This window comes from Opisthocomus hoazin, chromosome 4, assembly GCF_030867145.1.
Source record: "Opisthocomus hoazin isolate bOpiHoa1 chromosome 4, bOpiHoa1.hap1, whole genome shotgun sequence".
NCBI classification, from domain to species: domain Eukaryota; kingdom Metazoa; phylum Chordata; class Aves; order Opisthocomiformes; family Opisthocomidae; genus Opisthocomus; species Opisthocomus hoazin.
Genome location: NC_134417.1, coordinates 4,727,393 through 4,751,180, shown reverse-complemented (window position 1 = coordinate 4,751,180; position 23,788 = coordinate 4,727,393). Strand labels below are relative to the sequence as shown.

Genomic DNA, 23,788 nt, shown 5'->3' with positions numbered 1-23,788 from the left:
AGCTCCCGGTTAGGAAGCCAGCATGGGCTCTGCTTAGGGATACTCCCCAGAACACTGTTATTTTGGGCCTATCCTTCTCAACTTTGGGCAGTTTGAAGAGCAAATCACCTTTTCCAAGCCCTAAACTTGGCTACAGGCTGAGTATCGATACACTGCTTGAAAGGAATTTATTTTAAGCCATGTTTTCAAGCTGTAGTTTGCAAACCGTCTCATTTTCTTACATACCTTGGATCAAGGAGACTCCTCAGAAACTGGAAGAGTAAGAACTGGTCCTGTACAACAAGAGAAGACAGAGTACTACTGTTTTAAATACTGTGCTGTAAACCAGTGATTCCTGAACTATAGCCATTGAAGAAAATACTGCTCATGGCTGGTGACTGCTGAAGAAGCTGGTTTGGGCATTTGCCTTGAGAACAGAATACTCAGAGGATGCGCCTGCTGGCAACAGCTCTGTCTGATCTCCAAGTGCAAGCCACACTGAACTCCAGACTGAAAACTGTGTTTTCAAGTGATGCAACCAGCACCTCAGAGATCTTACATTTTTATGGCCAGGACTCTACAAAGAGGCCAAAACCAGCAACAACTTACTATTACTCTGAGCAATCATTTCTTACAAGAATGGCAACCCCACAGTCAAGTAGCACCAACGTCAGTGAAGTTGGACACTTTACCTGGAGGTTTGCAATGATGCTCTCAATCTGCTCACTGAAGTGAATGGCTACCAAGTCGGCTGCTTTACACGGGCTCAGCAACAGCAGCTCCTTCCGAGAGGGAAACACAATAAAAATAATTACTTTTCATTTCATAGGCAATATAATTACGCAGTTTCACTGAGTCCATTCATACTGTAGCTGCATCTTTGCCTAGATCAAAGCTGTAAAATAATGAATACCATCGCACAAAAACGTGATTTTGAAATAAATTAGAAGGGTAGTTTGTAAAAGGGCATTTTTGAAAGTCGATGATTTTACTACACAACAGGCCTTGCAAGAATGCAAAACTTTTCACACCCAGTGAGACCACATCTCAGTCCTAAGGCAAGGAAATTATTCATCAGATTTTCTGCAACTGCCTTTCACCCCCTGCCAACAAGACCAGCTAGTGCCAACTAGGAGCCAGCAGCAGAGAGGAAACAAAGCCCTCAATGGACCCTAGCGCATTTCTCAGTCAAACAGAAACAGTGTTTAACCGGCCTGAACCGAACCAAACCAGAGGTTTAAAAGCATGTTATCTGTAACTGGTACCAGTCCAGACCTGAAAATACCTGAATAATTTCTTTATTGTAATAAAAGGAAAAAATTCTTTACATTGCCTGTGAGTTTGCATCCTGTCAACCTTGATTTAAAAGGTTTCATATCTTACAAGTTTACACAACCCAGAACATGAGGGTTTTTTTGCTCCTAATGCTTCCAAGTGTACCCATGCTTCCAGACAAATGAGAAGCAACTGCTACAAACCAATATCGGGTACCTGGCAGCCCTTCCCAAAAGTCCCTGCTAAGCCGACGAAGGAGACAACATTGCTTTACTAAACAAAACTAATTGTTATAGCAGTAAAGAAAGAAAAATTTCATAAACACACATCTGGAAGAAAAAAAAAAGTCTGAAAAAGTTACTTAGCACTAGCTTGGTCTCCAGACAGATGCAGCAGCCACCAAATTCAGCCAATGCCAGGAGCAGACCAGTGCAGAGGGAAGATAGGAAGTTACAAGGAAGAGCGTGACTACTCCACTAGCTCTTTCAAGAAGAGCTATCATAGAAGATGCATTCTGTGAGGTTCTCAAATCAAAATTTCCCTACCACATTCTACATAAAGCAGCTTTGTGGTGCTCCACCCCACAGCTTTACTGCAAGAACCACATCTCTTAGTTGCTTCCCCAGCGCTCAGGAGCGCAACCCCTTCATCTCACAAGCCCAGGCAATCCAAATGGCCCAGAAGATCTTAACCACAGCAGTGCAGAAGAATGCAGAAAGGCTGTAGTGTGACTGCCTTCACTTGTTTCTCTCTGTGGACAAACCCTCCCTGGGAGTCTTCAGGACTGCTGAAGATAGGACTGACTAGCTGGAGGGAGATGGGCTCAGCCTCCCTGTAACTGACTGCAGCTCTTGAATCAGTGCGACCTTCACAGCCTACCCCCAAGCAAAAAGTCTGGCTTGGCTTGGGTTTTCATCCTTTCTCACGTCTCAGTGACTTGCAAACATGGTGCTACTTAGGCAGACAGCCCCTAAGGAGACAGTACTGACACAAGGCACATGGGTTTGAGGACAGAAAGTGACCACCGCAAACAGCACCAGGACTGAAGAGAAGCCTTAGGCTTTATTTTCAGGATAAACATCAAGGAACAACAGCTGTGTAGGACGATGGAGAAAATAATAAGCAGCACTGATCACAAACCCCACTCTATCATGTGGTCACCAGGAAAGCTTCTCTAGACACTGCTAGTTTCAACTGAAAAGGCTGGTTTGCTACTTTCATACTTCAGCAGATAAAAGGATAGTTGTTCAAAGACCTGAAAACCCAGCACCACCCTAATAAATTGTTATTTACTATTTTCAGTCTTCTGAGCATCTGAGAGCAGGATTAATACAATGGAAAAGAACAAAAGCCCACAGCAGCCAATAAGCTGCTAAGCCACGTGAAACCGTAAATACTGTTCACCAGTCCCAGGAAATAGAAGATGCTGGAAGGAAAGAGAGAGTTATGTCCGTGACAGCACCCAGGAAAGGCGACGTACAGAACCAACCCTCTGTCCAGCAGCTTTTTGGAAGCAGCTGACAAAAGCATAGGAAAAAGCAGCTGGCCGTTATCTACAAGGCTGGTGGAACAGTGCAGGAAACCCTGTTTTTAAGGATGGCCACAGACAAGTTGAGAGAAATATTTTCTGTTGTTTGCCAGCTTCAGAAAAGTATGCAGCTCTGACAAGTTGGGCACCAGGTACTTCTGACACTGTACAATAATCAAGAAGTGGTTCCAGACTGAGAAAACAAACCCAAACAACTCAATATGAAAAGCTGGCTGTCTTAGCCTACGACAAGCTTATCAAATTCAGTAAAACACGATAAGAAACATCAGGAAGGGCAATCCAGGACGTTTCTGACTTGTCCCGAGACACCCATGCATGGAACAGCAATTGTAAAGGCCTCAGGCTAAAGAGGCCCAGCAAGGAGACCCACCTCTGATTTGATAAAGACACAGAATAAGGCTTACAGAGGCAGGCTGACTCACTCCTAATGCCAAACAATTTGGGCTGTATGTACCATACAAGCAGAGACAAGGGATGCAGTAGAAGCAGAACAAAGCAGATGCAAGGAAGCAGCACAACAGACAGCAGTTTGCTCCACTTGGAAAGCCCAGCATGGAACCCCAGTTGCTCCGATAAGGCAGTAATGAGCCAGTCCCACTCAGTCACCCCACAACCATCACCCCAACAATTCCCACAGGCTCTGAAAGTGCATCTGGAGAGCGGATGCAAGCTCAGCAAGCTGCATGTCATACAGCTGGATTCACAGGATTTCTTTGTATATTGTCTTTTGAATCATTTTCCCCTCTTGGTCCATTTTCTCATTACTCACACACTACTTGCAGATGCTGGTAGAGACTAAAAGTATTCTGTATCTTTCAAATGTACCTAGTACTTTTTTGTCCACCTCACAGCATACGGAATTCTGTGGCCGTTTTCTGCAAGTAAACGACTGCTGCTTTTACAGACACAGTTATTTTCCTGGCTTCTCTCCAGATCACCCTGAAGGGACACCACTTTATAGGAACTAGATATCTTACGGATTCCTCATGTCTATTGACTGGACAACTATTTCAGATATACTTCCACCCCCTGAAGCAAACAGAGGTTGAATAGATGGGAAAAATTATTAGCTAGAGAAGTCTAGCAACAGCCTGTGCCTTACAGTAGAAGTCATGACCCCATCCTCCCACAGGTCAGAAGTGCCAGGGCACCAAGGCTGAATGTTATTATCATTGTAAGATGAGGAATTTGATACCACAGACTGTAAGGTCAGTGATGTCAGTGTCTTGACCTTGCTGCTGCTGCACGCTCAGGAGACGAAAGACTTGCTAATGGACCCCTTCCCTGCTACACAGCACTCACTAGCCATCATCTCCTGATGAGGTCCCGTTATCCAAAGAGCAGTGCTTGAAGCCAGGGAGCCAAAGAAGTCAGCCTGAATCTAGGAGATGCACCTATAGTAACATGTGAGACTACTAAACCCTGAAGTCAGAGCTTTCTAAACAGCTGGGATTCGACATTATGACACTTCTGCTTACAGAAGAGCACTAGGCAGATCCACAGGAGTCAGCAGTAGCTGAGGTACCATGGGTTTAGGATACACTGTACCTCTATATGTTCCAAAGCTTTCTGCCACACTGACTGCTTTTCTTCAGTGCTGTAGCCAGGCATGGACAGGATGTTGTGAATATAGTTGAAAACTTCTTCCTGCAAGGCATAAAACCATAAATGGCACAGTATGTTCTGCAGCACCGCTAACAGCATTGCATTTTGGTAAGGGAGAGCATTTTAAACAGTCTTAGGATGACCTCAGGGCTAGTCCTCTCAGCAAGTCAGGGTAAGTTATCTCAGGCAAGATTATATGTCCCTAAATAGTTCCTGAAGAATTGCCAGGAAAAAAAGCCAAGAAGAACAGAATTGATGCTAAATGTGTTAAGCATTGAGGTCAAAGAGAATTGTTCTTCCACTATTAGAAATGTCCCCCTCTTGCTCACAGGGAAAAAGGCCAGGACATCACACTCTAGCTAGGAGCACAGGCAGAGAAGAGAATGCTCCACCAGAGGGTAGGTCAGTTTTCCCAGCACATTCCTGAACTCCTCTTCGACATTAGCCTCTCCCCCAGGTCCTCCCGCACTGTCCTCAGCTCAGATGCTCTCCTGTGCCATGTTTTTTGACCATCTCACTATCACAGCCTATCTCTTCTGACTCCTCCACCCACACAACTTTCAGCTTAGTGGTCTCACGAGAAGCTGGGGAGATCACATTTGCCAGACACTCCTTCCAACTTCTGTTCAAAAGCTGTGGCAGATATGCAACTTACAGACATGCAGAAGCTAACTGCAAAGAGACAGTAAGGGTAGAGAGACTCTGTCCAGGGGTAGAAAAGTGGGGACTGACGGCAGAAACCAAGAAGTATTGCAGTCAGCAACATTTACAATAAATCCCACCTTGCACTCATTGTTTAAATTTAAAAAGAAACCAAAAACTCTGAAGCTTTAAAGAAAAAACCTCCTCTTCAACACAAACATAAAAAGTCTTGCCTATAACTAAGAGAACTCAACTGTGAAGGAGGACACTTTTTAAGATACAGAAGTACGACAGAAGAGCAGGGCGGTTGTGCCCATTCACACTCTGGCCAGCAGGACAGGCTGCACCTGCTAGGAGAAAGAAAGGCCAGAAGCACCAGATTTACTCACCTTTCTCACTGGATCACGCAGGTAACAGCCAATTATTTTATCATAGCGAAGCTCTCGTTCATACATGAACTCGCAAATCTGGTAACTAAAATGAAAAATACTTTCCACATTAGGAAAACCACACTCACTCAGCTGAGTCAGCAGAATAGAAGTAGGTAGCTCAGATCCAGCACACTTTGTCAGCACTCAAAAGAAAATACATTACATTTTACAAAAAGCATTTGGAAGTATCTGACATTAAGGTTTTCAGCACACAGGTTGGGTGGCTCCAGTTTACATATGCCATTTGGTATCAGCCACAGGCCAATCAACCGACCAACCTCCCTCTTTTTGGGAAGTTATCATACAGAACAGAGAAAAACAGAGTTAACTAAGGTGACAGGCAAGGGACAGAGGAAAAAAATAATCCTTAAAGAAATCAGGTTTCAGAGGTTCTGCTGTTCATAGGTCATCTTCCTTATTTCCATAATACGCTAAGCTCTAAGCTAGGCCAATCCACAATACTAATTTGAAGAAATACGCTGAACGTGACTCAATAATGTGTTATGACACAGCTTCCTACCTTCAGATTTCAATTAACAACTTCAATATTTTGAGACTTTAGAAAAAAATAGATGCAACTGAGGCAAAACATATGAAAAGTCTGCTAAATAACATTATGCTATGGGTCTTTTAGTTCTGATGGAAGTGGCTGATCTGGTGGTTCTGGCTGTCAAGCTCTCTGAAAGAAGGAGAAAAAACGCATTTCTTGAGTCTGAAAAATTTCGTTGAGTAAGTCCTTCTAGGACACACAGGAAAACAGGCACAGCATAGCCCACCACTGCACTTCTATCCCTCTGGTCCTTTGTAGTACGGTTTAATTCACATAACATCCAAATTCAAGGTTGGATGAAGATGCCCCTCCCCAGCTGACTCTGTTCAGGCATGACAGACTCTTTCTAGAAGTGTAAAGCATCTAAAGGAGATGGTGGAAATTTTTAGCCTTTCCAGATACTGTGTTTGCCTCTCCTACTCAATTCTAAAATGAGTACCATGGAGGTGGCTTCAGACCCCTTCATGCTTTTAAATCCACCTGTGGGTCTCACCCCAGCGAGTCATCTCCATCTGTCAGTGGCAGAGCATTCAAACATACAACCATACCCTTGAACAAAGCCTGGGCTCCAGGATAGGAAGGGCCAAAACTCATCAAGACCCACAGGGTTTCATGCTGAAGGGTTTCCACAGCTCTACCCACTCTTATCTTAACAATGCTTTCTGTAAGAACACCCAGCAGACTTAGGATAGAAAGCCTGGGACTAAATATAAACACATTAAATGAAGTATATGTGAATGCACAGGGGAAATAAACCCAAACACAGCCGCAAAGTAGGAACAAGAAACGTGGAAGAAAAAAGCTTTGGAGGAGAGTTAAAAGCAGTATTTATGTATCGTACACGGCAACTTACAATTCTGCTTTTTCTGCCATTTGGATAAGACGGTTCTCTTCAAACTGTACTATCCCTCCTGCCTGGAGCAATTCCAAAAGGACCTGCAGATATTGAAGGCCAGTTATTTATATTGCAGTGGCAGCTGGACAGCCAGTGCCATTCAAAAGTACTCTGTTCCTGCTCCATTAAACTTTGCATTAACACAGGGCGTATTTTACAGACTTTTTTAATTGATTGTCCAGTAACTATGAAGGTCATACACTTATCCAGGACTTTTCCTGCCTCTGCTCTTACTACTGTCAAACCTCTGCTGCAGGCAATGCTGGGACAGGATCCTCCTTCACTCCTGCTGTGCACAGCACTGCCTAATTCTTCCATGCTAGCCACCATTCCCTCACTAGGTGTCTGCTTTGGCATACGACCTTCAGCCAACATACGCTCCCAATGAGGCCGAGCTCTGCTCTACAGTCTGGTCACACCTGGTACTTACAGAAATGTTCCCTTGAAGGCTTTACCTGCTGCCTCTCCGAATGGCGGGAGTCATCATCCGGACTGCACAGAAATTCAAGGACCTGTGCAAGGGTGTAGAAGTTAGCCTGAGTTAAGCCTAGTTAGCAGAGCTGTTAGCATAAACCTAATAAGCAGCTTGTGAGCACCGATAACAGCAACAGCAAATCAGAACACAAAGGTGCAATTTGAAAGTACTACTCAGCTGTGAGGTAGTCTCTGCTTGGTCCTGTAACTAAGGACACTTAAGATTCCCGGAGCAACCAAGAACTGCTGAAAGACTCTAGGGAGGGAAACTCATGACTCTGCATCAGGATCTAGAACCAAACCTTGGGGAACCCAGGGAATATAGAACAACTCAGAGGACCCCATGACCCGGCCTTCAACCACAGGTTCACAGCTGGAACCACTGCGCTGTCCCTCCCAACTTCTCTCCTGGACTGTGCCAGCTCTCCCAGAAAAACAGGAAATTATGTAATTCATAAAATTTAATATATCTGTAATTACAGTGCTTAACCCAAATCCATTTAGCCTCCACCGGCTTCTTTGATCTTAAATTATGACAAAGGACATGTATTTTCTAACCCGTTTTTCACTAGTGTTCACATACCCATATTATCAAAGTGCAAGTGCTACAGCCATTGAGGCTGCTGCTTCAGTCCCAAGAATTTCTGGGACTTAAACTGGGATGTAAACTTAACAAATGCTAGATTTAGGCATGCATTGGTGTATATCAGTTTATTTCAAACAGCAGAGAAGGATGGTGGCCATGCAAACTAGAAATTACCAGCTACATATACAAACTCTATGAGCTCGCTAGTGTCATTTTTAGTTGGCATCCTTTATTTCCCTATCTTGGCATCTTCATACACGTAACAAGTGACAACAGAGACACCAACACACTCACTGGAGCTTAAACAGCTTGGTTCCTGCCCTTATGGGTCTTTGCTTTCCACCTCCTGACACACTAGTGGCCACAGGAATCTGCCATTCCATGGAGCAGGGCAGAGGCTGTTGCATCTCAACAGAACCCTACCCTATTTCGCACAGAATTCCAGCAGGAAAGCTGAAATATGGAGCTTACTGTGCTTCCGTGGTCTCTCCTACTCTGCTTATTTGAAACCACAACAAAGTCCCAGCAAGATGCTACCCGTTTTATAAATGCACCAGTCCTTCCACGATTGCTTCAGTGTAAAGCACTAGCCACGCTTTCTACAGTGCTGCACCCTGTTCAGAATTTTTTCCACCCCTCAAAGGAATACTTGCCTGGTCAAAAAGTGTCCTGTTCACAAACAATGTGTTGTTGGGCTTGGCGAGCTGACGGGCAAGGAAGGTAAAGAGACAGCCAACCTGCGATGGGGTGAAGTCAGAATTCTCTACCATGACCTGAGAAGCATTAGAGAGAAAAGGGAAAAATAAAACCACAAGTGATTGATTCTGCAGCTGCCTTTGGGACACTGCAACAGAAATCCCTGCACAGCCATCATGTCTCCTCCTACCTCAGCCATCTACACAACCTCCTGGTGACAGCCCATCCTGAAGGTCAAATGACAGACCGCCTTCCATGGCATTTAACTGTGTCACCTGACAACAGAGACAGTGGATGTGTCCTTGCTAAACCTCCTCTGTCCTAACGCTGAAGAGGCTTGACCTCTCTGCCATGTACTCAAGGGAAATATTCTTCCATGTCCCTGATTTTCAGGTGTGAGGGGGTTCCAAACCCCCACTTTATCTCCATCTCTGTAGTCTGTGCTGATCACTGGACATGGAACAGAGCTTGAGAGCAGAGATATGGTGCCACATGAGGAAAAAAGATAAAATTACTAATTATAGAAGAAAAAAAAATACATTTGACTTTAAACCCCAGGTGCTCACCACTTCAGTTGTGGTATGCAGAAGAACTCAGCAAATGACTAAGAAATGACTGCAGGTTTGGGGAAAAATCTATTTTCTCACATTAAATTAGCTGTTAGTCTATGAATATTTTGAGAAACTTGTGGCTGTGCTGACTTAACTTGAAATTACAGAAAAACAGAATATCTAAGAGTCACTAGAAAAGGGATTTGAAACCTGAGAAGCGCTTGTCAAGTGTCTGGCATATAAAAAATAAGCGTGATGTGTCCTGACTTGGTGTCTCGTGCTTCTAAAACAATCCTGAACTCTATGGGAAAGTGAAACGCCCCTGTTCGGAGACTCCCTCGCTAAAAGCAGTGGGTTTAGTTGGGAGGGAATCCATCACCTGAACAACTCTGTCAGCTAACATCTGAGAATTGCTCTAGCAAAGCCTGCAGAGCATCTCACAGTTTATCACCTCATCCAGTCCAAGCTTGGCAGATACAACCGATTCCTGAAGTCACCTGGAGTTCCAGACCCCCACGAGATGCCAATGGTTATCTTACACAAGTACAGGCAGACAGGTAAGACACATTAAGGAATCAACTAGAGCTCTGCTTGAAACAGCAGCTAATGCTATCATTCCTTTTTAACTTTCATTTTCTGTTTAAAAAGGCTATTTCATACAGAAGTCTAGTCAGAATGGTGCTAGCTAATAGCATTAAAAATATTGCTCGCTAAAACAATAGGAGTGTCGTCTTCATTTTGGCTTTCTTTTTCACAAACTGGATCCTCATCAGTCCATGTGAAGATGAAAATATCGTATCTCTGAAACAGAGCAACCTTACTGAGGTTGCAGACCAACCATGCGGACTTTCTAAAAGACGACATATTTGGCAAAGTTTAGAGCAGCATTAGCAGAACATCTATGTTGACCAAACTATTTTAAAAGCATAGCTATTTCCTAAGTGGGATTTTTTGCCAATGACAAATTCAAATAAAAAGTTCTAACATTTTATTTTTATTTTTACCCAAAGGGAGAGCAGATTCCAGACCAAGCGACTGACAGCTCTCATAACACCAAATTGTTTGCCTGCAGTGCTTCTCACAATTGTCCCCTTTTCCCCCTCCAAGAGCAGGGTTGAATTCTGCTGCAGTGGACATTCGCTACGTGGCCAGCAGCAGAGAGCAGGGCTGTAAACAGCTCGATCCAGCCTACGCTGTGCCACAGGAACACTTTCCACAGTAGCTCCAGAACACAGCTGCAGTGTGCCACCTCCTGCCGACAGCAGCTAAAGACACAAAAAAGCACGGGCTAACCCAGCACAGGGCAAGCTGACATCCTTACAGCAACGTCCTACTCGGGCAGGCTCACAAAAGTTCCCCCAGAGCAGCAGTATCTCAGCCTCTCCAATACAGCCTACTGCGGCAGCACTGTCCCTGGATGCACTCACCGGTGCCCTTGCTCTCATCTATCAATGATGACAGTGACAGGGTAACACTACTTATGATATGTTTATACATAAACAGCTTCCAAGTGGAATTACTCATTATTAATGCTGACAGCTTTGAAGGGGAAAGCAAATGGCATTTGGCAGCGATACCTTTTAATGAGAACATTCATTGTTAAGGAACGCGGTCTGCAGATGACAAGTGATTTCTAGAGCACCAGGCTGATAACTCTGACATTCCTCTTCTCTCCCATTTACTAAAGATAGGCCTGTCATTCTGGGTATGTTACATCCCAAACACAGCATTTACAGATACAGGGAGCAGGGTTTTATCAAAAGAGCACTGGCACCCTGCCAAGCACAGGATTCCTGGAACCTTTTTTCCTGCTCAGAAGCAATCAGTGAGTGGAATCAATGAGAAGCAGATAAAAATAAACTTCACAGTGCAGAGGAGAAATCTGACAACAAAGTACAACCAAGTGAAGTCACAGACAGGAAAAGAGACCTCTATGTCACCATATTTATTGAGCATGAAACATCACTTCCCAACACCCAACCAACAGCCTTGGCTGAGGTGAATCCATGCTCCAGTTCACCACCTTCTCAGAGGTGTCATCCAGGGCAGGACTGGAAGCACCTCATCCAAATTACGGGCTTTACTGCACAGTGTGGTATATAATCAGTTAGATGTAAACACAGGTTAATTTTTAGGCACACTCACTTTCAGAAGTATGTCCACAATCCTCTGTTGATATTCCACAGCTTGCTTGTCATTCTTAAAGTCTTCAAAAGTCTGCATGAGGCAAAACACTGACACCTTGAGAAGAATGCTCTCCACTGCCAAGCCCAGAAATACCAGCAAACACAAAGCAGCAGCGATACCGCAAAGCTGACAACGCTTAAGTCGTTTCTGTGCATATCACCTAAGCAGAAGGTTCCAAGATACAATTTGCTCTTTTGTAACTACCAATACGGTTCTTACACATTCAGGTAAAAGTAACAGGTCCAAATAGACAGAGGAAATTCAGGAAATTTGGAAAGGAAGAAAGATGAATCTTAATACAGGAGAAAGATGTAGGTACTAAAACACTCTTAACAAATACATTATTCTTGTTTTACCTGTGCTTTAAAGATGGCCTTTGTTACCAGAGTCTTCACTTATAATGTCATGTTCATCAGTTTATATTTAAGGACATAAAGGACTATTATGATCTCCTCTGCTATTTTACAGAACACATGTCAAAACTGTTCCTGCATCAAGCCAGTAACTACTGGTTTAGCTAAAGCATGAACTTTGAATAGGAATCTTACAGATCATGCAAACATGACATAGATGATGGAAGAACTGGTGTTGCATTCTTCTCTTGGAGGAGATCAGCGATCTCTTACCAGAGCAAGAACATTAAGGAATTCCCGAGTGTCGAAGTGCAGCAAGGTACGAACGTAAGGGTAGACCTCTTCATCCACAGATCCCTCCGTTGAATGCAGTCGGATGAGAAATTCAAAGACCTGCAACGAAAATTCAAACACACACAGTGGATTTCCTATGGATTTCAGATAAATGATAGCACAAGCACATGGGAAAGCAGCATCGTTACCTGCTTTGTACTTCAGCTTTAAAGCACCTTAGAAGTCCATCAGTGTTCCCACCTGAATGATGTTTTCTGCTGCTGCTTATCAGTAGGAAAAAAAAATCCCCTTCCTTAGACTCGCCAACCAATTTAAGATCAATCAAAACTTAAGATCAAGCAAAAACTAAGGCTTACACTTGCAGACTGAAGCATGTGAAATTAGGTAACTCCCTCCCGTTCCTTGCAGCTCTCCTGAGAAGCTGTGCAGCTTCTCCTTATCCAGGGCACAGCTCCTCCCGTCAATCTGCCCCCTCGCTCTGAGGCACCAAGCTTTAGGCGCTGCAAAGACTGACTTAGGTGCTATTCAACTCTATCCCCTCCACTGATTTTCTAGTTCCTGAAATTTGAGCATATCTTTCAAAACGAAGGCAACTCCCTTTACTGAACCACTGACAGAGGTGTCCAGACCTTCCCAGGGAACGAACAGGGCAGCGACAGCTCCCACTGTCTCAAACGCGCTCACAACAGACCTGGCTACGAGGGGAAGGAGAGCAGACTGACACAGACTGGCTAGCGCTCGCGAGTACATGTTAAGATACACACTGGGATCCCATGGAGAACTGCCAGGCACTACACTCTCCCAGCTGTCCTCAGGACATGCCATGTTCTCTCATTTACTCCTATTCTGAGTTAATTTTCTTGCCACCACGGTGGTGGTGAAGCCAGGAGTTAGCAGCTTGACTTTCAGACCCACAGCCTTCCCTGCCGGGCTCCTTGAACCTGATATGCGCCTGCCAGCTAGGAACACCTAAGAAAACAAAACAAAAAACCCCAGACTGTAGCTAGAGTGGATTCAAGTATCCGGACAGAAGGGTATTACTTGAGCCAAGCTCTCAGGAACACTAACAGAGCTCAAAAAGGAGAGGTTGATGGCTCCTCCCCAGAGTTACTGCTTGGACTACCACTTTCCCTCAGACCTTGAGCCACAGTCTGTTGCAGTGCCAGCTCTAGTGAGTGCAGAGGACAACTTGATAAGGACCATGGGAGAGGGCAACAGCCTAGCACTCGATCCAGCAAAGGGAAGCAGACCGGTTTGCACACCCTGTGAGGAAAGGGTTTGTGGTAACGCAGAGCTACCACATACACAGAGCGACAAGCTCTGGATTAGCAAAAAAGAAAAAAATAACACCCCATCAAAAAACCCCACTCCACAACCAAAAAACATCTGTCCCATTGTACTGCAAAGAGAAAGCGCAAAACAGAAAGCACCTCCTCATACTGAAACCCTGAAACTAAAGTGAAATGCTAGAGACCCCAAAAAAATGTTTGCTGTAAAACTAGCCAGAAACTCAGGAAAGAGTTTTATGAGTGTAAAATGATGATTAGGAGCATCCTCTGCTTTAAGAAATTGTCAGAGATGACTCCAAAGGAGTAAAGCTTTGCCTTAGGCCAAGCTTCAGAGACAGCTTGAAGAGAAATAGAAAGAAATAGTCAGCTTGTGGGCTCTGATGGAAATAACGCATAAAGAAAGGAGATTTACTTGGCAGTGACCAAGCTAACTTTCATATGTAACCTGCACATCTAGTCATACTTTTGGCACAAGTTCACTGTGATTTCAGCTAGATACTCTCTCCCTGTGATGAAACCTTCATGAATATAGAATGGTTTAGGCTGGAAAGGACCTTTAAAGATCATCTAGCCCAACCCCCGTACCACAGACAGGGACGTATTTCAAATTGGAAAGGCCTTTTATGGATGGAGAACTGAAACTGCAGTCACGCTATATATCTATCTATGCGTACCCACTCCTTGGAAGATTCTGTATTTTTTGTTTCTTCAGCACAAAGTCACTGGCTTTGTCTGCACAGCTTTTACAGTGGTGTAAATCTGTTTATTTAACTTATTCTTGATTTACATTGAAAAAGTTGGGATTCACTTTTCCTTCTATCAAGTTGCTGAGGAAACACATTTCATTATCCAGTGTAAAGATCCCTTTTGTCGAGATATGAGATGATAGCATAAAAAGTCACCATCTCTTGGGCTTCAAGTTGAAAAAGGATAAGTAAATTATGTAATTAAAGCCTCTGTTTTAGTTCATAATGTCACAGAAAGCCAAAACAGCATTTCAGTTTCTCTCCAACTTCCCTCTCCTCTGCTTTCTGTCACCCTGCTTGTTCTTCCTACCACCCAAAAACATCTACCAACCTCCTTCCGAACAAACCTCAAAAAGCCTCCAAGGCCCCACAAGCTTGTGGGGAAAAAAAGACTTTACTGGATGTTAAGGAACAAGTGCTCAGCACAGTATTGGGTTTATGATACTGTACAGTTAGCTTCATCCTACCACCCCACAAACCTTCCACTCTTTTTTACCCCAATAGTTAGGCATATCTCTCTGTACAATAGTCACTAAAATCCTCAAGTGTCCCCTTGCCAACTACTGCCTCTAAAATTATCTAGCTGATTAATAATTCAGTCACACTAAGCTTTCTAGTTTTTCATAGAATCATAGGTTGGAAAAGACCTCTAAGATGATCAAGTCCAACTGTCAACCCAATACCCCCATGCCTACTAAACCATATACCGAAGTGCCACATCTACACGTTTTTTAAACACCTCCAGGGATGGGGACTCAACCTCCTCCCTGGGAAGCCTATTTCAATGCCTGACCACTCTTTCAGTAAATAAATTTTTCCTAATATCCAATCTAAACCTCCCCTGACACAACTTGCGGCCATTGCCTCTCGTCTTATCGCTAGTTACCTGGGAGAAGAGACCAACATCCACCTCTCTACAACCTCCTTTCAGGTAGCTGTAGAGAGCAATAAGGTCCCCCCTCAGCCTCCTCTTTTCCAGACTAAACCGCCCCAGTTCCCTCAGCTGTTCCTCATCAGACTTGTTCTCTAGACCCCTCACCAGCCTCACTGCCCTTCTCTGGACATGCTCCAGCAACCTGATGTCCTTCTTGTAGTGAGGGGCCCAAAACCAAACACAGTATTCGAGGTGCGGCCTCACCAGTGCCGAGTACAGGGGCACTATCACCTCCCTGCTCCTGCTGGCCACACTATTCCTGATCCAAGCCAGGGTGCCGTTGGCCTTCTTGGCCACCTGGGCACACTGCTGGCTCATGTTCAGCTGGCTGTCAACCAACACCCCAAGATCCTTTTCCATCGGGCAGCTTTCCAGCCAGAGGTAATATCTGAGGCAGGAAAATTCCAACACAAACTGAAGTTTTAGCAACGGCCAAACAGAGGAAGGAATATTTAGTTAATGTTCTTCGACATTATCTTGCTGTCTACTCCTGTCAAGCCTGTTACATGCACTTGAAAACAGGGAAGAGCCTCCCATATCTGACACGTCATAGCCAAGGTTAGAAAGAAGAGACAGCTACAACTTTCTGGCAACTTTGTAGTAAAGAGTAAGGAGAAAAAAAAAAAAACAAGCAAAATTAGGGTCACTGAGAACTTTACGTTCCCACCCCCAATCTACAGCTGAAAGAAAAATATTAAATTTAAATGTTCAGATTGCAAGACCTGTTAGATTTCATTCTTTAAAAATTTATTTGGTATTCAGTGGAATACACTCAGAAGAATACAGCTATCAGATTGATAACAGTCTTCTATCAGAAACCCATGAAATAAGATATACGCAGCTTCTTCTAAAAAACGTACATGTGAAAGTTTCCCTCTGAAAGGTTGCTCACCTGATTCTTAACCAAAGGTACCAGATCTTCAGGAATATCGCCCAATGGATATGCACGGCCTGCCAAGCAGCAGCTATACAAAAGGAGAGGAAAGGGATTTTTAATACGTCCTGACATTTAACAGGTTCAGGATAACAGTTTGACTTAGTTTTTGGGATGCTCTTAAAACATGCCAAACAAATTTATTTTGTAAATCATGAAAGCAAGCATTGCAGACAGCACTGCTGTTAATATACAATAAGCCAATGTACTGCAGGAATTTGCATCTGAGGTACGCCATTCCACAGCAGAAAAGTAACGGGGAAACTCAGTATTTCTCTCAAAAATCTTTACTCTTGCCTTTTAGGAAGCAGGAGTAATGCAGAATCTAATGATTTTGAATAGATTCCAGAAAGAGGAATTCACTAATTAATCACTACTGTGCAATCTCAGAATGACCTCCTGCAAAAGATAGGCAACACAATAAGCAGCAACTGAGCACAGCTGTCCCTAAAGGCTTGCCAGAAAGGGCTTTTCTGTCCTTGTTCAAGGAGCACTGTGTCACACACAGGACAAAGCACGCACTCTGACCAAATTCTAAAGATACAGACATGGACTTGGCATATCAGCAGTAACTCGAGCTGTAAGTCTCCAACTTTATCCTACCTATCCACTCACACGATGTGTAACAAGAAGCCATTGTAACTTTAAGTCAGCTGCACAAAGCAGCCATTGCTATTTTACACAGTCTCTCAGACCTTGAAACACACTATAAGATCATGCAACTACAGTGAGCTAAAAATCTGGTGCCACCACCAGGCAACACCTCACACACTTTCTAAAGGACCTTACCTTATATACACAAGCAGCTTGTTGCCCATTATCACCTGCTCATCTACAAAACAAAAATTATTTGTCACCTTTTCTTCACAAGACAACATATAAAGATGCAATTCTTTTTCCCAGCTGTTAGCAAAACATCTTATCTGACACACATGCAGAGTTTTACACACACTAAGTTGAGCAACTCTACACACAGTAAATTCTAATAGAACACTTTGCTGTTCTCCAAGACCCTTATATTGGGTATGTATGTCCTTTTTGCATCCCTCTGTTGCAAGTGACTAGAGATCTTCAAAACCTCAAATATCAAAACTAGAAACCCTTAAAGGGAAAGAATTCTGTACCTGTGAGAGACTTCCCAGCGTTCAGTGGAGGAGCAATGACTTTGAACAGCTTCTGTAACAAGAAAGAATGCAGTGCTCAAGCAGGTGGAAAAGCTCAAAGCAAAGAATCTGTGTGGTTTTAAAGCAGAAATCAGTGGGGCCTCTTCCCTACAGAAGCTCTGCTTCTCACTATGTCTTACAATTAAAAGGCACAGAGGACATCAAGATAGGGCAAAGGATGCTTTTCCCAGCTGATGTTATGGCATATGAAAAAACTGCCTTCGTTCAATCAGATCTAACCACAAGCACAGGCCACACTAAATAAAAGAATGTTCAGTAGTCCCAGAAGTAACAGTCAGAGCATAACTGACCAGCCCCCACCTTCCTGTTCCTGAATCTTCTGCCATGAGAGATTGTACAAATCTCTCATCTCTCTTCAGCCTACCTAGCAGGGTCACCAGACAGCATTTAGCTTGGGCATGTAGAATGAGGACTTGTCTAAATACTTAGCTCTAAGAAAGCTTATTTGTACTTGTACAGCCAGTGTTGCGTTTCCAGAAGTCCTTTTTAAAACCATGAACACCTGAAGAGTTTCCTTCCTGGGAAAAATCAAATTATAACTGCTAAGAATTGGGCAGTTTAAGATTTTCATACTCAAAAGGACCCAGCTCTCTATTTCAGCACTACTGAGAAAATATCAACAGTGCTTCCACAACAAAACATCTTGACGTTACAGCTATAGGCTTCAAGAGCAATCGCTGTATCAGGTGTACCTTCAGCACTGCCAGCAGAAGCATCAACAGGGCCTTCAGTGGCAGCATTACATCGAGTCCTGGCTTACTGCTGACAGATCACACTCAGGTGCTAAGAACAAAGCCTGCCTCAACACAAGGACTGTTTCTAGCTTTTTTTCTGAATTCTGTACACAGGTAAGTTCACCCTTTGTTTCCATTACTCTAATACATATTAATACACTATTGTGTGAGCACAGGAAGAACAGTATGAAGGAAAAAAAGCATGAGGTGTTCACAGAACCTCTCACGCCTACACCCCCATTAATTCCATTGTGCAGAAAGTTGATGCTTTCTTAACACGTCGTGCCACATAGGCCAGGCTCACCACCAACAACAAAGCTCTTAGCAGACAGTTTTGCAATGCAGTCTCCTTAAGTCATCATGTTATTCTCTTCTGCTGCTTTTGTTTTATTTCTTTTTTTTTATTAACACAATTAAATTTCCTGCTCTTACTTTGCAGAGCATTGCTACCTCAGCAGGGAAATTTGTGTGCTAAAGCACAGTAATTACAAATTACTTTCTTCCTCTTCTGCATCTAGTCAAATAAACTGCATATCATACAAGATGTCTGCCTTGAAATAAAAAATAACAAGAATATATATACACTGAATGAGAAGACAATGCATTGGGTTTGAAATGCTGTTTCTCAGAAAGATTGTGTGCTGAACACACAAATAACAACTCACTGCACTGAACATCTTCCCTACCTCCATGGGACTAATGAAGTCATTCATCCCACTGTTGTAGACGTAGATCATGGCATCATAGAGATGGTTCTCCCAGCACAGAAGAACTACCTGCAAGGTAAACAAAGCACAACGTAGATATACAGCTGCTCTTAGCTTACAGTTTTCTCATTCCCCAGTCTCTCAAATGCAATCTCTGTCCTTGCAATTGTATCATCCGACAGTACGATTTAAAGCAGAATGAGAATTTCCACTTGCAGAATTTGTCTCTGCAATGATCCCAGGTCCCCAAATAGAGTATCCATTGCTTATTGCTCAAGCAGCAATCGTGAAATCTAACTATCTAAATTCTAACATTCATAACCTGCATGAGGTTAAGGAATTAAAAAAAAAAAAAAATCAGTTCTTCAAACCCCTTTATTGTACTAGTTTGCCTTTTGGTTGGGTTAGTGAATCCTTTTGTCAAGTTCCCATGCAGTTCCCTCCTTGGAATGGAAAGCCACACTGTGGGAATAAAGACTGGCCAAGGAAAACAGCACTACCCAGCAGGAGCACCTCCTTACTCCACTGTCATGCAAGAGCAAGCACCTGAGCAGAGAAGGCTGGCAGGCACCAAACTGAGAAATGCAACTCCATTTTTTTTGTGCCCCTGCAGCCTTTGATGTTAGGTAAGGTACTTGAAACAGGAAAGACCGATGCTGAGAATCAGACTAGTCCTGACAGATTAGTATTTTCTAACACATCCAGCTGCTGATGCATTAACCTATCCCAGGACACAAACCGGTGGAGCAAAACATGTTTATAGGAGCATGCATGTTCCAGGATGGACACAGCCACGCTAAATAATTCCCACATTCATTGAGTTTGATCCCAGGGACACAGCGCCAAGTTCTGTTACAATTTTGTGACCAAAAGCCACAAATGGTTTGGACTACGGAAGCCTTGTCTGTTGAAAGGTGACACCTTGTTTTCCACATGCTATGCTGTGCTAAAAGCACAAGAAATTTGCATCAGTGACTAGGGGATGCTGCTGTTCATTCAGAGGAACTCAGTACAGTATGCAGCACAACAGCTCACCTGCTGTATGTCTAAGCTGGTGATATCCATATGCACAATGCAGGCTTCCAAATTTTCCAACCTGTTCTTGTCTTGGAAGTGAAGCAGCAAGTCTTTCATCACTTGAGCTGTGATTCCCATCAGCTTATCACTTAAGATATATGGCTCCAAGCACTCCAGAAAGATGCCTTTAGCTACAGAATTCTCACTCATCTTATCATATATCTGGTTAAATAATAGATCCCTAGGAGGAAAGAAGTGTTCAGTTACCAAATAATTGTATTAAAATCTCCTTACTTATCTACTTTCTGAGGGATCCAAATTAAACTCCATTTTCTCTGTATTTCTGAAACGCAAGAGCTGAATGCCCTGTTCAGCTCCGATACTGACGCAAGTTACAGGCAGCAACACACAATAAATCGGCTATAGATGTTGCAGCAAAGAACCTGCTGTTAGAGAGGAAATGACGACGATGGGAAAATCTGTCAAGGGAGCTTCTTTAAGGGGATGGTGTGGGGGAAACAGTGTGAAGCAAACTTTTCTTCCTCAACACACCAATGAAAATTTAAGACACACCTGAGTACAGAGTACTCTGACATTAGCATGAGTTTTTAAGCATTCCTCTAAACTGTGATGTGATATATGATACAACAATGATGCGATACGATTCCTCTCAACCACGTGATATTACAGGAGACAGGACTACAGGAGTTGGTGGTCTGCCTTGGGAGACACGCTTGCAAACTCAGACTTACATGCGCTGGAGTAAGAGACAGTAATCAACTATGACAGGTACCACGTCCTGCGGAAGAAACATAGAAAAGTTGTAGGGACTGGCAAAACTCCTGCCAAATAGCACATCCTGCAGAGCACAAAATGAAGCCTGGCCAATGCAGAGCAGAATCAACGAGATATCTGAGCCAGATGGTAGCTGGCTCAGTTACAGGTTTTCCCATATGCTGGTTCATATGGAGAAAAACTCTGGTCACACTTCCTCAGAGGACAGAGGGCATACAGGTTGTGCTCTGCCGCCTAGCCATAATTAAGTCCTGATTTCATTAGTGAACATAACAGAGGTGAGAGTTCAGGTGAACCACAGCAATATATTTCAAAAATAGACCAGTAATTTTTGAAGCAAAGCAAAATCTGATTAAAAAATTCAAAAGAACTATGCAAGAGAGTCCTCTGGAACACCATACCTGAAAATGTTGCTCCATAACCTGGATTTTTCCTTGGTCAGGACATTTCTTCAAAGTCCGATCAGCATAATGGAGCAGGATTTCAACCATCTGAATTATAATAAGAAAATTTTCTCACATCCTACACTAGAGACCCTACTTGGCAGCATATTTAGTTGACTGACTTGGGGGTTGGCAGCACTGTAAACTCTGTTGTCCTGTTTTGGGTATGAACTACTGTGGGCAGGAAGGAGAAGAGGTAAGAGGCTGCCAAGAGGCAATGGCATGACACGGCACAGAAGTGGCCCAGTGGGTTACTGAAGGCCTATGCTAACTTCTAAAGACTGAGAAATCTGGCAACCAGCCAGCAGCAAATTTTCAGGCAGATGAACACATCCTGAAGCAGAAGGCTCATCTGGGCCATGCTTTCAGCCAAAGCTTAAGTCCTAGTATCTTAAATATCAAAACTTCTTTACCTGCAAATACAACGTGCATGAAGAACAAAGTACGGCTGAATTATTATTGCAGTAATTCTGTGTTTTAAACACACCCATCCCAGAAGCAGGTTCCTGCAACAGCTGAATAGGATCACTGGAAGAGTTTATTCCATGTCCACGTACACATGGACCAAAGTTTCCATTCTGAGAGTCAGAAAGTTACATACTGATAAGACACTTTCCAACCAAAGGTCAGGAAATTCTGGAATTACCTACAAAAAAAACTTTTCTCTCCACTGTGAGGAGACCAGAAATCTTAAGGCCTGGATGATAATGTCACATTTTGCTTTGCTAATGCTGCAGATTTTATCCCCACCTTTACCCAAAATGTATTTCCAAGTCTCTGCTAAAATCCTGCTCTCAGTCTTAGCAAGAGAGGCACATGTACATGTTCTAGAGTTAGTTGCATTAACTTCTGGAGGACAGAAGCCATTCCTTCCAGGACCACAGTTAGTATCCCATCAGCATACATGCAAATCCAGTTAGGAAGAGATCAGTGACTCACTCTGTCTGCAATGACTGCTTTCCGCTTGTTTGTGTCCCCAGACAAGCCTATAAAGAACGACAGGAGGGGAAAAAAATAAGCTTTTCTGATCTAAGCTACCAGTGAAAATACAAATCCCCCAGTTTAGATGCTAACACCACTACCTTTGAGATGCAGAGGGCAGGATATCTAAATACACTGTTTGGTGATCTACTTTTAGTCCACTCTTCTTCTGAAGAGCTTGCTCTCCCAGTGTAAAGACTGTTTCAGCACAGGAATGGCAAGAACACTGAGTGAAATCTGAGTGCTGCTATAACATTGAGAAAGCAATTAACGGAGGGCTATCAAAAGACTGTGTACAGGAGGCTAATTGCTGGAGGATGCCCTGAGGCACAAGAAGCTGAATTAAGTGCACTATAAGAGCAAACAACTCTTAAATGCCAACTAAAAAAACCCGTAATTCTTTTGAATACTGAAAAACAATCTGCTTAATATCTATGCATTAAAACAAGACACATGTTCATACACTAGCAATTTCACTGCAGGAGGGTCTTATCCTGAGAACTTGTGTCTCATCTGTCAAAACCATCAGAAGTTACTTGCTGAAAATACAGTGTGTCTAGTCCAAACGAGACCATTCAAGCAGCAGTTACTATCATAACACGCTAAGTGCTCACAAAGCATCCTCCTTTACAGTAAACCTGGTGCCAAAACCCAGCAGTTCTTTCAGTCAGTTGTATAGTCAGAGAAGACCTGAATGAAGGTACCTGCTTGGCAGAGCTGACTCAAGATTACCTACAGGCCATGCATGACCTTCAGGAATATTTTAGCAGGCTGGATTGAGCTCCTTTAACATCTGGATCCAGCTCCTTCATAGCAAAGCGACAACAGACAGGAGTCACAACACAGACCAAGTCTGATTTTCATTTGAAAACAGCAGACTGCTAAAGGCACTATGACTAAAACAGCCAAAGCAATCCATATAAAAGGTGTCATTTCTGCCAAACCCAAAGCAGCACAGCCTACTTTCTCTTCCTCAATTCAATTCTCTTCCTTTTCTTTTTTAACCTCTGAAACAGTGACTTCATTACATGCATAGGTTTAAAGCATTCCCTAGTGGTTTCAATTCAAAAAACCCAATCCAACAAAACTTACCTACTACAGCCTTTGCTTTACCTTCATAAAAAGACCAAGCTAGAGCCAGGGCATCAGTGAGACGCTCTTGTTTCAGAAGATGGTCAACTCTCTAAATAGAATAACAAGTAATACTGGACCTTAGTATTACAGAAGAGATGATCCCCTCACTTTTAAGATCAGTATTTCCCAGTAGTGGGTCAAGACTCCTGACAAGAAGAGGACAGGAAACCTCAAGCAGCTCTCAACACCTTGCAGTAAAGGACAGTGTCTCAAAAAGATTCTCTCATATGTACATTTTGTGGTGGACAGTTACAAAAGACTAAGAAATGTCAAGCCCCAGTACACCAAATCCCTGTGGGCTATATTTTGGGTCAGATGCTTAATGGATGGAGACCCACGGCGTCTGCAATCAACCAAAATTTTCCATTCCCTATCCTTGCCTCATCACTTAGAGCACAACAAACAACTCTGCCATGTTTTCAGCATACGGGTGTACTCTTCCTATCTTTTATTTTCTTCTGAGCTCACAGTCAACAAGGATTGAAGTATATTTTCTACATAAGGAATCATTAACACACAAGGTTGAGCACCACTAGTCTTGGTATGCTAGGTCAAAATGTTAACATACTGTTGGAGAGAAGAGAGATTCTGGGTCTCAGACCAGCATTCTGTACTGCAGCATGAACTCTCAGCTTCACATCCTAATACCTCACATATTCGATTACAACTCTTGAGTAAGTCCCCTGCAATAAAGAGGCCTCCAGCACACCAGAAACCATACAGTGATTTAGAAGATGATTGGCTCAGAGCATGGCTCCGGAATTGGCTGGGTGGTTGCACTCACAGAGTTGCAGTCAACGGCCTAATGTCCAAGTAGAGACCA

General features: G+C 43.3%; 1 protein-coding gene across 2 annotated transcripts in view; it reads right to left on the bottom strand.

Moving 5' to 3' along the window:
• VPS8 (VPS8 subunit of CORVET complex) overlaps window positions 1–23,788 on the bottom strand; it is an 88,149-nt gene that overhangs the window by 33,632 nt on the left and 30,729 nt on the right. Inside the window, exons 17-34 of one of the 2 annotated variants that reach the window (XM_075417683.1) lie at window positions 22,945–23,014; window positions 21,790–21,836; window positions 20,809–20,898; window positions 20,365–20,411; window positions 19,631–19,853; window positions 18,575–18,664; window positions 17,095–17,146; window positions 16,760–16,802; window positions 15,929–16,001; window positions 12,047–12,166; window positions 11,379–11,450; window positions 8,640–8,759; window positions 7,382–7,438; window positions 6,885–6,967; window positions 5,440–5,524; window positions 4,352–4,450; window positions 672–761; window positions 226–272 (exon numbers count right to left, since the gene is read on the bottom strand). In XM_075417683.1, coding sequence (XP_075273798.1) covers window positions 226–272; window positions 672–761; window positions 4,352–4,450; window positions 5,440–5,524; window positions 6,885–6,967; window positions 7,382–7,438; window positions 8,640–8,759; window positions 11,379–11,450; window positions 12,047–12,166; window positions 15,929–16,001; window positions 16,760–16,802; window positions 17,095–17,146; window positions 18,575–18,664; window positions 19,631–19,853; window positions 20,365–20,411; window positions 20,809–20,898; window positions 21,790–21,836; window positions 22,945–23,014 — 1,508 coding nt within the window. Of the gene's footprint in view, window positions 1–225; window positions 273–671; window positions 762–4,351; window positions 4,451–5,439; window positions 5,525–6,884; window positions 6,968–7,381; window positions 7,439–8,639; window positions 8,760–11,378; window positions 11,451–12,046; window positions 12,167–15,928; window positions 16,002–16,759; window positions 16,803–17,094; window positions 17,147–18,574; window positions 18,665–19,630; window positions 19,854–20,364; window positions 20,412–20,808; window positions 20,899–21,789; window positions 21,837–22,923; window positions 23,015–23,788 lie in introns of both variants that reach the window. The other variant, XM_075417684.1, reaches the window with a different exon arrangement.